At 33.4% G+C, this 17,568-nt stretch overlaps 1 protein-coding gene across 1 annotated transcript in view; it reads left to right on the forward strand.

Annotated features, from left to right (window-relative positions):
• LOC111053694 (intraflagellar transport protein 122 homolog) overlaps positions 1–17,568 on the forward strand; it is a 128,839-nt gene that overhangs the window by 56,743 nt on the left and 54,528 nt on the right. Inside the window, 5 exon segments of the mRNA XM_039431419.1 lie at positions 706–870; positions 1,768–2,006; positions 3,630–3,730; positions 3,733–3,782; positions 4,344–4,505. Of these exon segments, the coding sequence (XP_039287353.1) occupies positions 706–870; positions 1,768–2,006; positions 3,630–3,730; positions 3,733–3,782; positions 4,344–4,505 (717 nt within the window).

A 17,568-nucleotide genomic window follows, 5' to 3' on the forward strand; every position in this document is an offset into this window, starting at 1 on the left:
GCTCCATTTCGTGAACATTGTAGAGAAATTTTCGAGGGATTGCGTATATCAACACTCTTTTCATTATACATACTACAATGTTTACTGTTCTTGATAGCTAATCCCGATAAAATGGAGTTGAGAAGTGCTACACACACACATAATACACGAACAAGTCAATCTTTGAATGTGACAAGAAGCAGACTCCACAAGACAGATCAAAACCCCACTAATGCCGCAATCAAAATTATGAATAGACTGCCCTTTCAGATAAGACAACTTAATTACAAAAGGTTTAGAAATGTGTTATAAAATTTTCTCGTAGATAATCCCTTCTACTCTGTCAAAGAATATATGGAGAAAAAACTATATTCAAGGTATTTTGAAATGAATTTAAAATGATGTGTATTATTGTATATTATGTACTGTATGTAATGTATATTTGAATCCAATGTACTACTGTGACTGGACTGTTTATTGTAGTGTTTTATTGACCGTGTGTTTTTATTGTGCTGTAGCCTATTGTATTGTGTTGAGTGGCCTATATTTATGTCAAATTGTGATGTACTATTGAGGCTAATAAAGATATTCTATTCTATGTGCTTTATTCACGTTGAGCTTCTGTGTAGCCTTTTAATAATTTTCCTTCAGTTTTCAATGCCACTTTCAAAGGTGACATACAAATTTCTCCTTATAATAATTTTCTCATCCAGTGTCTGTTTGCAGGTTTTAAAGATTTACTTGGACAATGCATTCGCTGTGAGCCTATTGAAAGCACAGGCGGGAATAAGGTGTCTTGATCTCAGTGCTTCAAAGAAAAGGCTGGCAATTGTTGACGAGAACAACCAGTGTGTTGTTCATGATATAAACACCAAAGAAATGCTGTACCAGGTATGCTTCATGAGAGTCAACTCAAACTAGTTGTTTCACTTACCACTCATCAACTGGAATAATTTAAATAATAATAATAAGCTATTAGTCCAATCAAATGGTTATTTTTCAGGAAACCGTTCCCAAAGAATTTTTCTCGACGGCTTTATATATGTATTTTGGGACTTTTTTCAATTCTTCCATTTCATTTCGTAAACTTCGGGTTTTTCGAAAAAATAATTCTCTACAAAATTAAAGACAATGAATGTTCTTATAAATTGAGTGGCAGCGCAGGTTTCTACGATTTGTGGTTTTGAAGCTACAAATTTTCAAAAAGGCGTATTTTTAAGGTTTTATTTTTTAAATCCGAAAACTCACTACTTCCACTCTTTATGGTTTTTAGGGGTGAAGCCGCCCTCTGGCGTGTTAGCGAATTTCAGATTCGTATTCAGCGCCCCAAAATAAACAGTCGAGAAAAATTCTTCGGGGCTGTTTCCTGGAAAATGACCATTCTACTGCACTATATCTAAAGTGAGGTGATTGTTTATTTATAAAACCAAATAGAGTTTATAAATAAAATGTTTTAATTTAAAAGATAAAATTCATTTATAAATTTATAAGAGCTTGTTAGCTTTTTCAAAAATTGATTCAATGGAAATTGAAAGTACTATTTTTTATTGTTAATCACCTAATAGCTCATGAAAAAATAATATTGACAGGGTGAGAATTTTTACAAGTATAGCTTCTCTATTGTGTTACGTCTTCTTATTTTGAGTAATGTCCAATTTAAGTTTGTAAGAAGTTGCAAGTGAGCAAGAAAACAATAAAAATGCTATATTGGAGTCTTTATTCGCATTCTTATTACTACTATGAGTTCATGACATTTCAATTGATCCGCAATATTTTTTATTAATTCAGGAGCCAAATGCGAATAGTGTAGCTTGGAATGCGGCTTGTGAAGAAATGCTCTGCTTCTCTGGCAATAATTTCCTTAGCATCAAAGCCAACAATTTCCCGGTCCATCAACAGAAACTGATGGGATTTGTGGTTGGATTTTGCGGATCCAAAATATTCTGTCTCCACGTGTCAACAATGTCCACCATTGAAGTGCCTCTCTCGGCTCCCATGTATCAGTATTTGGAGAAGAAACTATTCAAGTGAGTAATTTCATAGATAAGGTACTGTAGTTGGAATAAATGAATGAAATTAAACCACTTATAGACTTTTGTTAAGAAAATATTCAGATTATAAGACATGTTACTTATTTGAAAATGAAAGTATTTATATCAGAGAATTAAGTCCCTTAATTAAAAACGTCTCAGCAGTGAAACTCTGGTTGACATTGAAACTAGAGATAGGGAGCATAACATTCAATCATGTCGATTTCAACTAGACACATATTGACAGATAATTTAGCTAAATAGTTTTTTATAAAATATTATTAATGATAAATCCTCTATAATTGTATGATTTTAACGTGTGTAATGAAGTGAAACATGATACAGTAAGTATTTGATAAGTGTCAAATGATATGCGAGATGAACTCATAAGTTCATTGTGAAAAAAGGTGAGAGCTCCATATTCAATGTTACAAGATGTGAGAACATATTCTATTTTCTGCATATATTTTATTTGTGTAATACTTCTGTATATGTTCTTCATCTTAGAATCCCAACTCATTGCTAACAAACAGACTAATTGTCTATGCTAGCAATGCCATTAAAATAATTAAAAATTTTTGAAGAATTTTGTTTTCAAATTTTATCACATTATTTCTGTTTATATTGTTTCATAATTCATAGCTTACGGATGCACTGTAGAAAAAAGAAAAATATTTGTATTATTTTATAAGATGGCAAATAAATTTAATTGAAAAAGTCTATTATTATATTCAAGACTGATCTGAACTCTTCTGAATACACTTTATTAGTGTCAATACAGGTATATAAAACATACAATAGCATGTTTTGTAGTAAATTAAGAGTTTTGTTGAACGATAACAGCAAACTCTAGACATAAAAAGACACGTACTTATTTATCGCATGTTGTTGAGTCTAGTGTATTCTAGTGTATTCACAAACTACTATATCAATATTATTATTATTGTATCATCTGTCCAATTAACCACCCACGGAAGGGGTATTTGGATATGTCGATAATCTAGTCAAATCAAGTCCTATTTGAACTATTTTTGATAGCAAAATATACTGAGCAACTTAGCTCATCTCTTAATGTGATTCAAATTCATCAATTGAGTATGCACAAATGTTTAAAAGCTGTTCATAATCAATACTCGTCCTGTCTTTTCTCTTATAGTAGCTGGTAAATCATTGTATAGTCGAATTCCAGCACTCTTTACTCCTGTCTCATACATAGTGGTGTATCATCTCGCAACTCTTCTCCATGCCTTGTCCCATAATTGTTGAAATGTGCGCCAGTTCTGAATTTATTCTTTCTCTTATCTATGAAACACGCGGCTTCCAAGATATACAAGCTCGGAAGAGGGAGAATTTTCATCTCTTTGAGCACGGTCTGCAGCTTGAACGTATGTATTCTCCAACAATCACTCGTTTCGCCCACTTCTGGATTCGGAATAGGTCGATCACTTGACTCGAATTCCCCCAAAATATAATCCCATAGGTCATAAGACAGTGATTCCCGTATTACAAAACGAGTTCTCCTGCCCGGGAGATAATCCAATAAATTATGATATACTGTATCAATTCTTGCAATACCAAATCACAGATTACATTATTTATTTTTGATTCCTGATTATTTAGTGAAGCATATTCAATAGCATGCTTGGGCGTGACTGAAGGAGATTGGAAATCTTTAGCGCACTCAGCATTGGATAACCTCGACTTTGAAGTGGCCAAAAAAGCATCATTCGGATGAAGGATCTCAAACATTTGGAACTGATCAGTGAATTTCAAGTGAGTATTAATCGCATTCCATTCTGTTTCCTAAAAAATACGTTATATCAACCTGATTATCAATTTCTAATATTATTGTTAATTTTTATTTATTTATTTATTCATTGTACAGAATACTACAATCATAATATAATTATAATTAATTAATTAACTAATTAGAATTTATTGATTAGTTCTTCTATTCAGATTCAATCTAATTAAATTCATGTTGGTTTGCAATCGCTTCAAATTTTTGTATTCAACTATAATTATATTTCCAATTGAAAAACCAACTGTATTTGTATTCAACTTCAATTCTTGTATTTAGCTATAATTTCCAATTGAAACCCAAACCATTCATTATTCCAGTATTTTACTTGAGGACTGAAGCATTTTAGAATCATATACCAAATACTACTCAATATGAACAAAGATCGATCGTTCCAACAGTAGCCTACCGTACAGTAGGTTAGAGAAATTCGTATAGTCTTCATCATAAAATTCATTGATTGCAATGAGTGCAAAGTGAAGTTCTGCAAGTGAATTTTCAAATGAACTAATTATGGATTGATTTGTTTGTAGGAAAGGATGAGAAAGGGCGAAAGAGAAAAAGAACTGTTTTTGGCCGATATTCTCGCTTACAGAGGAAAGTTCAAGGACGCAGCTCGCATGTATCAGAGATGCGGCCAAGACCACAGAGCAATGGCCATGTACACAGATCTTCGAATGTTCGATTTAGCTCAGGTGATTTTCTTTAACACTGATAATTAGATAGATAGATATATTTCTCGATCCATGAAACATCTATAAGATCACGTCAAAATATTAGAACACATACATAATAGAGTACAAGTCAAATTATTATGGCTATATGGTTTCAATGGTCTATGCTGGATTCAGGTAGCTGAAAAAACTCTTCAAGATGTTAAAAAGGGTTTGAGCAGAGCCACGTATGTAGAGTTTTTTTAACTCTATGATTCCCATGTCTCTAAACTTGAGGGGCAATTTATTAAATAAACGTCTACCCATTATCAGATGACTGGACCTTACCCTCTCCAGACGTTCCCATGAACGTTTGATCTACATTGGAGCGTTTCCCTACACCTATGAGTGTGAACAAGGCTACTGAATATATAGAGATTCACTACCGTAAGAATGCCAAGCTCAACAAAAAGTGGCTTACAGTGGGCTATTTTATCAGCTCTACTCATTATTCAGATTCCTCTCTTCTGCATTATTAATACCTCTCCAATTCTGGTCGCATTACCCCAGAACACGAGACCATACCCTAGAACCGACTGGAGCAGAGCAAAATATGAAGATTTTACATATTCAAAAGGCACACATGAAACCTAACGCAATAAGAGGAAGTTCACTCGAAACAACCTATCCAAAACCGTATCAATATGAGGAGTCCACGACAGATTGCTATCCACCGTGGGTCGCTAGAATTGGCTAACTCGGAACTCGCTGACTCAATGTTAAATCTGCCGTATGAAACTTAACTGCGCTGATCGGAATTGACTAACTGTGGAAGTGGCTGTTTCTGCATCGACCGGAATTCGTTGACTGAGAATTCACTGACTCTCGCTCTTTTCAACAGCAGTCGACAGAAATGGCTAAACTGGCTAACTGAGAATCCACTGATTACTACGTCATCGTCTGCTTCGTCTGCTACTTATTCCCTTGCACTCGGTCCTGTTCACTCTTTCACACTGGGACGGATAACAGATTGCGGCACACTAAGCACGTATATTTTTTGGTAGCTTATTTCGGTATATAAATGATTGGATCTTATGTAAAATTTTCTGATAAATCCAATAAAACTAGTAAGAGGTTAGTAACTTTGATTGTTATTGAAATAACAGGCATGATATTATGCCGAAAACCATTATTTTCACCCGTTAAGAGTTGTTCAACTTGATTATTTGATTGTTGAACCAAGTATTTGAATTGGATGAAACTTAAATAATGAATATAACATTTTCAATCACACAATACTAGTTTGAAATGCTGCCATACTCCATACCTCAGGAATCAGGTTTGAAAGGAGGCAAAAAAGAAAAAATACTATCAATTTTGAAGAATCAGTGTTTTGATTAAGCCTCGTTTATACTATTTAACTGTTATAAAACAATTTTATATCACAAAAGTTACAAAAAATTATATAACTTTGTTATAAAATAAAAAATATACATTCTCAACCAAATAAATATAATGTCATATAACATTACTGACTCAGAGTCTCAGTCAAGATGGATTATGGACTCAATGTAGTCTCTCATAAGAGTATCTAGTATACCCATATCCGTTTACAGTAGAATTTTTAGTATGGCATAATTTTCCGAAAATGAATTGCTACAAGAATAGTAGAACTTTCCACTATGCATTTATGCAATCCAACACCTGAAAAGTGAATGTAGCCTATGCAATCATAAGGGGAAATTTGTTTGAAAATGATCTGTATATAACAGAGTTTTCAGCATTCAAAAATACAAACTAATCTAGTGAAGGTCGATTCCCTGCCTACTCCCCTCCACAAAAAAAAAACTCGTTACATCATAAAACACCAGACGATGCAAACTATAACACATATGATTGTGTTCATGGGAGGTTGCGGTGCATGTACGGCTTCGGCGAAGTGAGCAGTAACCAGAAACCACGTGACTGGTGCACCATTACTTGCTCCCACCGAACGAAAATCGAATTCTGGTTTACCGTTTTTGGCGCGTACTTTTGAAATTAATCGTTTACAGATTGGTGTTGACAAAATAATAAAGGTGTTATCAATATGAACATTTCAGCTATTATTTATTATCATTGAATCAATAATAGTTATTAATTTATAATTTGAAAAAATATATATTTTTAAATTTATTATACAAGCTTGTCCAAGCCAATATTATCTTTTATGTAGGCCTAGGTTGCAACAGACCTATGTTATCTTATCACAACAGAACTGGAGTATTGATTAGTTCTTATAGAAGCACTAAGCTAATCATGTTTTCCTTGAAAAGTTTTTTTAAATAATTAATGATTGCTCGTGCTGTCATCAATGAAAATTTGACTACTTTTTCTATGCAATTAGTGTTAATGAATAAAACGTTTTATGGAATATTAGCAAAATGTTAATAATTGAAGTTTCTTGATTTATGTCTACTATCCAGACATTTATCTGGAAAGATCCTAGCCTAGGAATAAATCAACAAAATATAGTATTCTGACTAATATATAACATAAACTCATCTTAGTTTAGTAGAATAGTCGATAAAGCTAAAAAATAATAAACTTTCCAGCCAATTAATAATGAATGAATTTTTCGCTCTTCGACTATCCTGTAATTAATTCCATCAATGGAATAAAATACTTTGTACGCCTCATCCTTTTTTAGTCTATAGATTCTGGATGTGAAGACATAACCTAACAAAACAGCAGACAACCAACGTTTTAACTCTCGACCAATAAGAAGCGTTGATCCCGGTACCGGTTTTGTGGAACATACTTTTCGAGCGGTGCAAGTGAGCATGCAAGTGAGCATGCACCACTCCACTCTGTTCCAAGATGGCGACCGGTACCTGAACTGTCAAAAGCTCCCACAGAACGCGTTTTCGTGTCCTTGGTCGAAATCGTATATGTACCGCAACGTCCCATGAACACAATCATTTGTGTAATTCAATACTAGTCCAGTCAACGAAAGATTATAGAAGGAAACGTTTGGAACACAATTTTTGACCCCACAACACTTTTAAGGATAGTAAGTAGGTAAACATTACAAAAGTCCTCACTCCTACCCCCTGTGTTAAGTGGGTGGGGGTTATTTGAAAGTTCCATATTCTGGTTTTTTGCATATATCTTGAACAAATTCGTCTTTCGGAAATTTTTGTCGAATACAAAATTAAAGCTTACGAATTAGCCTACAAGTTTCATCCTTAACATTTTTCCATAAATCTCATAGTTTTCTAGATATGAGCTCTTGAAGGAGTCACATTTTTAAGGAAACCATTCAATCATGAGCCTATAGAGCACCTTATTCTCTTCAATCTCATGAATCTTTTCATTATTTTACGCATCTCCCCACGATTTTTGCAGCCATTATAGTGTTGAGTGTAAAAACTTCAGTTCAACAACAATAGATCAATTGACAGGGAAATCTGGAGGGAATGTTTGGAACACAATTTTTGACTTCGCAGCTTCGTTTTGTCTTCTTAGAAGGTGAATATATCAAAATTCCTCATCCCTACCCCTTGTGCTTAAGGGATGAGGGTGGTTTGAAAGTTTGGTTCTTTCATTCCTGGCTTACACGCATGTATCTTGAGAATAATGCATTTCAGCGACATGATTAACTGATCAAAATTTAAGCTAGATTAATTTCCTACAAGTTTTGTACAGTGGAGTTTTGTGATATCTCCTTTAATTTTTTAGATATTCTCTTTTAAAAGTGTGAAATCCTTGAAAATACAGTTTTTCTTGCAACTTTTTGCACTTTCAGGGCTTATGACTCAACAAAAATGCATTGAGAAAATAAGTACTGAACGTTGGGTTGTAAAGGATTCAATTCTCTTCAATTTGATGTATTATTTCAACATTCTCAATACAGCAATAATTGATCATTTATCAATGTAATTTGAACACAATATCTGGAACACAATTTTTGATTCTGCAGATACATTAAGACTAGTTAGGAGCTGAACATATTGAAAATCCTCATCCCTAAACCATGTGCTAAAGTTGAAGTACCGACAAGTTGACACTTGTTGCTGTATTGACAATTTGACACTCAACACTGAAGCTGCTATAAAACAATTGATGGAAATCATAAAATGGTTAAATAATCCATCAAATTAAAGAGAATTTCCTCTTTCCAATTTGATAAGACTTGACCACCTCTGTTGACGAAAGTCAATTGGAGGATGAAAAGATGCGGATTTCTTTATTTTACATGCTGAACTTAATATAATTAAAAATTCATTTATTGACATAAAACATTTTTAAATGAATGCCAACGTCACAACAATTTTAAAGTTACATAATTTATAAGCTTCAGACAATAGAAAAAGGTTACATAGTATGATGATTAGTCTAATCAAAAGTTATGTCAAAGAGTTATATCAGAATTTACCTTCTTATAATTATAATCTAGGAATCGGCAACTTTATATAAACCTTCATCCTTAAAGATATTTTTACTGTGTTTTTGAAAACTATACCCTAAAGATCTCTAACAATTACTTTATATAATCAGTCATATAATTTTGTACCTGTTTAAAGCCACCACCCTTCTTCGAGATCTAAGATTCAGTTCTAAGGAATGATCCTGTGCCTAGTATTTATAACTCGCACTTTGCACTCGGCAGGGGGCTTCGCCCCCGGCACCTCTGAAAATGTTTTTCTGGTTTATAATTCATTTTTGGTTGAAACCTTTTCTTTCGATAGAATTATCCAATAAAACGTTAGATAATTCTGAATTTATTTCAACTCTTCTCTCATGAATTATACAAAAGTCATTGTTTCGAAGAAGTAGTTGCCATGAAACTGAGAGACAAGGAAGAAGATAGGAAATGGTATTGAATAGAAAGTGATTGAGAAACAACAGCCAGCAGGTAGTGTGCCATCCAGGATAGGGTCGGTTGCACAAAAGGCTGTCAAACTTTAACCATGATTGAATGCTATGTGAAGAGAAGCATTCTTTTCAAAAAAGACTTCCCTAATTGCTTCTTTTGGCATTTGATCATGATTAAAATTCAACAGGCTCTTGTGCAACTGGGAAAACCGTTAATTTGGAGTAATCATAAAATATCTTGTGATTTATAATTAGATTTCCTATTGAATAGGTCAAAGGCCTATTCATACAGCAACCACATAGTACAAATTGTGTTATTGTATTATGTGGTCGCTGTATTCATAGCCCAAAACATAGGCCTTAGAAGTCTTGCTGCCCTGACAACTACCTGTTCATTGGAATAGAAACTAGTTTTCATATTTCAACCATGGTATCTTTAGTTAACTCAAAAAATACGAGAATAATTACTTTCTATGTGACAATAGGAAACATGAAAATAATAAACAAGTCAACACCACGAAGCTATAAAAAATGTGAGAAGCTTATTTTTCTTGTAGAAATCGTATTGTTAAATTATTCATTATTCATAAATACAATTAAACTTTGTACACTGGAAAGTAAAATAATAATGATAATAAGACAAATAAGTACTCCACATTTGATACCTACATGTTCTCCAATGATAATATGTAATTACACAACACAAGATAAGGGTTTTTAATAGAAAATACAATAATAAAGGCAAATTATTATTCCACATTTGATATGTGAATGTTCTTCAAAGATAGCCGACTATGTGATTTCACAATAGGTAGCCTACACAACACACAGATGAAATTAGAAATAATAAATGAGGCTAATTGGATAAAATTACTCTATTATTACATTAATGAATTAACATTGATTTAAACAGAATTGCCTTTAGCAAGTAAATAGTGATTAACACAACGTTATTCAAGGGAAGAATGATTGTATCTGAAGCTCAAGACAGTTTTCTTGCAATTAGAGGAAGATATAATTTTCAATGTAGGCTATTAACTTTTTGGAATGGAACATTCAAGGGTCAAACTATGCAATATTTACATTAAAAAGACAATATCGTTTTGAGTGAACCAATGTTTGCAATGAAACGAAGAGCTAAACGAAGAACGAAGCTTATCTCTTGTCAATATCCTAAAATTAGCAAGTTCTTAAGCCCGGGGGAACTTACCAGTTTCTACAGTATTATTATCACCCTCCTGACTATTTCTAACCAATCCACTATTCGTCTCGTTTCGTTTTTTTTGTCTCATTTCATTGATGCGGTACAATGAATACTGAATACTGTTCTGATTTCTCAAGTAATCATCATTTTTTTTATTTATTTAGGAACTTCGGCCGAAGTATATAGAATATTTGCAGTAGAAACACTTTACTTACATGGGTTACTATTGTTCAAATTAAAAATCTTGTAGTACCCTTTATTATTAAAGACTTTAAAAAATAAGGATAATATGAAAGGAAAAGGAATTTCCTCTTTTTTGGAAATGAATACAGATGATAATATAATTTTTTTATTGTCTCTCCTGAAAATTACACATGGTAACCTTTTTAGCACAAGATATCAAGTTTATGTAAAAATCGTTAAATATATAAAAATATATAGGTCTACTAACAATATATTTGTAAAAGTATATTTGCTTTTCAGAAAATAGATTTCTAGTTCTATTTCAAATTCTAATTCTATTTGGCATTTGTTGCTTTTGTACTTTTTGAAATATACACAGGCTGATATTGTCACCGCCTGAATTCGGTAGATTTATTTCAAGTGTTTAAATATATCAGGTATAAACATTATTTAATAGCACCCATATTTAGTTTTCATAAAAATAGATTTCTAATTGTATTTCTAAATTATAAATTTCCAATTGACAGTCTTCTCACAACAATATTCAACAGTAAAACAGACAATATTCAAAGAAGAGGCAAGTTGAAAAGTCAAGAGTTCAAGTGTCTTGTGGTGAGGAAAAAATGTATTGAAAAAATAAATTTTTCTCAAATACAGTAGACAGGAAGATAATTCTTGACATCTATATACTTGATACGCTAAATATATATATATATATATATATATATATATATATAATATATATATATATACTTGAAACTAAATGATGAATATTCAGTTTTTATTTATATTAATAGTAAGGCTAATACAGTTTATTAAAGTCATTAACACGAATTGAAAGTGGAAATTCTGCAAGTGAAATTAATAAGACTCTTACAAATAAGCCAGGAAACTATGAAACAGTCCAAGAAATTCCTCTTAATGATAATATTTTTTTAAGATTAACAGTGAATTGAGGAACCCTCCCGTAGAGGCGGTGGGAACTAAAAAACATAAATATAGAAGTAGGAAAAATGATACTATTGAGGCAAGAAGCAGGTTGACAAAATATGATGTAGTAATCTTCCATCAAAACATCCAGCACTTGGAGTCAAGAATAGACTCCCTAATAATCACATTGTAGGAATTAAAACCGGATACTGTAATAGTAACCAAACATAAATTAGATGAAAATGAAATTCAATTAAAGAATCAAAATACCAGGATATTCCTGTATGAGTTGATATGTAAGAAAGTCGTTTAAGGGGGAAGGCAGAGGATCTGGGCTGTGATTATGGCAAGGAAAATTTTCATTTTTTGTAATGTTTTTACTTCTATGTTCAACCCAAATCCTAGCTCTACACGTGCTTAAGTAGCAACGGTAATGTGTTTTCACCCTTGATATGCTAATATACTGGTAATAGAAACCATCGTTGCAAGTGAAAAGTGTCGCACCACGACGTACCCCGGGAATCTCCCTTAATGCCATTAGGTACTGTATAGAAAATAATTACATGTGACCTCTGAACCGAACTAAACACACTACTTCCTCCACTACTGAATTAGGATACAATACTAATTACAAAAACACTACTTAGATTATCCTCTACATTAGCATAAATGGGAGAACCGTGTTAGGTGAAAATTGTTATCACGCCATCAGAACCATTCAAGCAAGGACACTCTAGATGTACTGGCCGTGCTCTTCCCCTACCACTTTGGGTAATGGTACGTCCCGGACTGTGTCCCGGGGATTCCCGTATTCCCCCACTGAAATAGATACGTTGAAACCTCCATTTAACAATTGAAACTACCCCAATTGAATTTTTGAGCTCCGTATGAACTAAAATAGCATCGACTCACTCAGTTTCAAGCGTTAGCTCATGTGGGTACTGCTTCGGTGATTATGTGCAGTGCAGTTAATCATGCCTTATATATGCTGTGTACCAGGCTTTAGAAGCAATTATGATAGATTATCTAAGCTATCAGTATTTTCGTTCCCCAAGGACTTAAATAGGGCTGAAATATGGCTTCCAGCTATACACAAAAGTAATATTATGGATTGACTAAATCCATGTCAAGCCCGAAATAACATATTATAAAGGTCGAAAATTCGAAGGTTTAGCTGTTCAATCAAATGAAAATTCATGCAATTTAACAATTCATGGTATCCTCTCTGTTATGTTTTAGGCTTATCTCCTTGTAAAGATTTAACAGGAGATCAGTTATATGATCTCACTCTACAAATCTCAGGGTTGTTGACTGAATCAGGATGCAACGTTTTTAGTATAATTTCTGATAACAATCGTATTAACAGTTCAATGTTAAAAATGTTATGTGGAGGAGCTCTGAAATCTAAGTTTGTCAATATATAGAGAGCTCCAAGTGATTTCATTTTATTCAGAATTTTATTATCTGAAAAAAGGCGAGAGCAAATTTAACTGTCCGACGACTGGATTTGGCGGAAATAAGCTGAAAACTAGAAAGTGAACCGAAAATACGAGGTGTTTGGGCCATTCTGTATCTAGCATAAGGAAATTTTGCATGCAAAAATTGGTTCTGGACTTCTCTTATGTATCCAAACAAGATATTGAAAATACAGAACTAGATTATTATATTGAAAGCACATCCCCTTTTTCATGTCTATTATTGCTTGTCTATATAATATTGACTGGACTAATATCAAACATAACATTTTAGGTTCTGAAAAACATATGTGTAATTTGATTTACTATCAATAATTTCAACATCGATAATACCTACACCAGATACTGAACTCTACCTCAAATGGATATGAAGGTATTTTCACACATGCCGAACCGAAGCTCGAACAGCGTAGCGAATCGTACAATCCGCCCTGCAGCGAACATTAGCCATATGTTTCATAATTTTTAAACTCAGCTGTTGAACAACCGCCGCGAAGTTCTCCGAACCGTTCGACGTCCCTCTAGCCGCTCTTTCAACCGTTCTCCACGCCGTTCGCCGAACGCTGAACTTTTCAGCCAATCAGAGCCCTCGATTAAAATTCGCTTTGCAGCTTGCGGTCCAATTTTGGCTATTCATCACAAGTGGAAAACATGAAATACTTTCGCGAATATTAATACAGTACAGGCCTCTTCTGATAATCTATATTTTGAACAATTCATTGTCATGAATAATACATTAGGAATCGATAAATAATGTTTAATGCAAATAGAATCATTTCTGAAAAATTAATGATTGGATCAATTTCAATATAAAAATATTTTTGACCAAGAACTAAGTATCATGACAATTATTTCCTTTTAAAATTATAATCACTTTGTAATGTTTAAACTAATAATATTAATTTCACCAACTAACCAATAATTTGACTGGAATAGATTCTGTAATTTTAATATCCTATATATTTTAATAAATACTACAGCATATACTAACTCACAAAAAGTGACACCTTTATAAATATTTTCCACTCGCCATCGATTTTTGTTGGTAAGAACCTTGATCATTGTTATTTCACGAAAAAGTGGGTAGAGTTGAATAATTTCCCCCAAAAGGTGTCTGGTTTAGTCTATGTTTTGGCAACCAAAAAAACGTACTCAGGTGGATAGGATCTTTTCAGGCTCACCAATCTATACTATAATAAAGTAAAGAGCTGGCTTATATTAGTACAGGATAGGAAAATTATGTTTGACGCACGTCTGAACTACTGGACTGATCAACTTGAAATTTTGCATATAGATACTTAATTAACCGAGGATGGTTATAGGCCTGTTTTAAATTCTTCAAATTCTAATTACGTCAAGTTTTCAATTTGTCAAGTTCTAAAATAGACCCTTGCAGAGCACGGGTTACATGCTAGTCAATAATAAAGTTTTGATCAAGGAATAAGGGAGTGTTATTTCCATCGATTTGCAACATTCAGAACAGTACTGAACTGTACTCAGTCAGTCTATCAGTGACTTGACTTAATGTCTTAAATGAGGAGAAGGCTGAAAAGATTGAATAAAAAAATATCATAGAGATTTACAATTTATTGATGAAAATATAAACACATCGAAGAATGCGTTTTTGCATTGTGGGTACTAGTCCAGGCAATGAATGCTCAAAAAAGTTTATAGAAGGAAAAGTTAGGAAGACAATTTTTGACCCCGCGGATCTCTTTAGGGTAGTAAGGTGGTGAACATTTCGAAAGTCCCCATCTCTACCCACTGTGCTGAGGGGGTGGTGGTGGTGGTGGTTCAAAAGTACAATTTTTTGGTTTCTTGCATATAACTCGAAAACTATACATCTTACGGACATGACTGTACAATAAAACATTGAAGCTTACATAATTTCCTACAATATTCATTCCACGACTTTTTCTATATCTTCCATACTTTGAATAAAAAAAATTCAAAAATTTGATGAAAACCTGTTATTCCAACAATTACACACTTTCAAGACCGGATTTCTCGAAAACTGTTGGAAATATCACAAAACTCCACTCAACAGGAATTGTAGAGAATTTATCAAACTTTATTTAGAGCAGTTATCTTGGTTGAACGCATTGTTGCAAAGATATAAGCGTGGAAGCAAAAACCTAAAGAATGCAACATTTAAATCACCCTCATCACTTCAAAAAATGGGGTAGGGATGGGGACTTCTGATATGTTCTCCTCCTAACTAGTATCAACAACGCTGCTAAGTCAAAAATTGTGTTCAAAACACTCCTTCAAAATTCCTTTGTCAATTGGTCAATTGTTGCAAAACTGGAAATTTCATATTCAACACTAGATAAAGCTGCTGCAAAAGTCGTAGGGAAATGCGTAAAAGTGTGGAATTATACATCAAATTGAAGAGAATTTGATGCTCTATGAGCTCACAATTAGCATGGATTTTCTCCATGGGTTTCAAAATTTTCATTTTGATTGTTGCATTCTTTTAAAGCTGCTACATTTTTCTCTTCAAATACCTTAACACATAGCTTGACATTTTGCCTTTCAAGGGAACTTGGGAAGAGAACTTTTCTGTCGAGTGCAGGTGCTAATTTGATAACACTATTCGCTTCTGAGTAATAAAACGTTTTCAAGTGAGAAAAGCTTGCAGTGAGGATACTATCATGGTTAGCAGAATCTGGTACGTGAAAGATTTGTTTTGAGTCAGTCTGATTCAACCAGTTGTTACGAATACATTCCAAGATATGTACAGAATCAAATAGTAAAAAATATACTATGTGAGGGATCAATATATGTAATGTGTTCTGAGTCACAAAAACGAGTAAAATTTCAACAAAATAATAAATTTTAATGAATTTTAGTTTTCAATCAACAATATCTTCTGATTGCTACAATTCAAATGTATAATCCAGGATCCTTTGGGCGTGATTTTGTGCACTCTCCGGTCTCAGGTTGAAGAGCACAAAATTACGCCCTGAGGGATTTTGAATTATACATTTAAATTGTGACAATTAGAGGATATTGAAAATTTTGCATGAAAAATTGGTTCTAGACTCTAGACTTCTCTAATGTATCCAAACGATTTATTGAAAAATCAAACTAAAATATATATTGCAAACACTAATGTATCCGGTAGTGACTGGACTATAATGTTTTAAAGGGTAAAGGGTAGATTAGGGAGTTTCGATTTTTCTTCTAAATTGCCTTTTTCGTATTATTCAAAATACATAGTTATAATCGTATAATGGTGCTACATTTTGATGATTAACATACTTTTGCACTTTTGAAATTGTTATTTGAGAATATTATATTTTTCCAATAAACATGTGTTTCAACCAGCAAGGAAAACCGGGAAAAACGTGAAATATACGGGGAATGTACGGGAATTTCCTGAACCTGATTCAGTGGACACTGTATAGAGATTAGGTTAAAATTTTGTCAATAACTTCGGTCCAAACGCGTCTTAAGTCAACTCGCTAACGCTCATTCAATAAATGTAATTGAATTAAAAATATCTGAATAATAGTTACAGAACAGAGTTGAAACGAATATATAATAATAACAACAATGTTATTATCATATTTAATTCTATTAATGTAATATTTTACAATATTAATTCTATTATTATTATAGTTTTAAATATCGTAATAATAATGATATAATAATATTTGTACTAATAATAACAACAATGTTATTATCATTAGTACAAAGTTATGCCAAAGTTATAAAATCAAAATAATTTGTTATTATGACAAAACAATAATAATAGAATGAATAGACTCATATAATAGAACCCCAGCAATAATAAGAATTCAATCATGGCAATATATTCAATACCCTCTTGAATATTATATAAAGAGATGATAATTTGGCCGGTGGATGATGATGATGATGACAAGGAGGAGGAGGAGGAGGAGAGGAGGAGGAGGAGGAGGAGAAGGAGTAGGAGGAGGAGGAGGAGTAGGAGTAGGAGGATGAGCTTGTGGCTGTAGAGGGGTTGGTGGAGGTGGATGAGGATGATGAGGAGACGATGACGAAAGGAAAAAGGTGAAAACGATGACGTCATAATCAGTGAGTTGCGAGTTAGCGACTTCCAAAGTTTGCCAATTCCAATTCTCCACAATTTTCTGGCCAGAATCAGCGGGTTCCAGAGTTAGCCAATTCTGTCGGAGACAGAATCAGTGAGTTCCTAGCCAGTCACTTCCACAACCACAGCTAGCCAAATTCCAGTTAGCCAATTCCGCGTTCCATCCACCGTCAGTCCAAGAAATCCGGCCTTATTAGAAATCAAGGGGTCGCTCACGTATGGTCTTAAACTGAAGACAACTGTCTGTGTCTTGGCTTGGTTCAATAGAAAACCATTAGCTGCAAACCAATCAGATACCTGTGTCATTGCATTATTGGCCCCTTCACCAACTTTCAGAATATCACGACCAGTATTCATCAGAGTAGTGTCATCTGCATA

Source organism: Nilaparvata lugens, chromosome 6 (genome assembly GCF_014356525.2).
Source record: "Nilaparvata lugens isolate BPH chromosome 6, ASM1435652v1, whole genome shotgun sequence".
Lineage (NCBI taxonomy): Eukaryota > Metazoa > Arthropoda > Insecta > Hemiptera > Delphacidae > Nilaparvata > Nilaparvata lugens.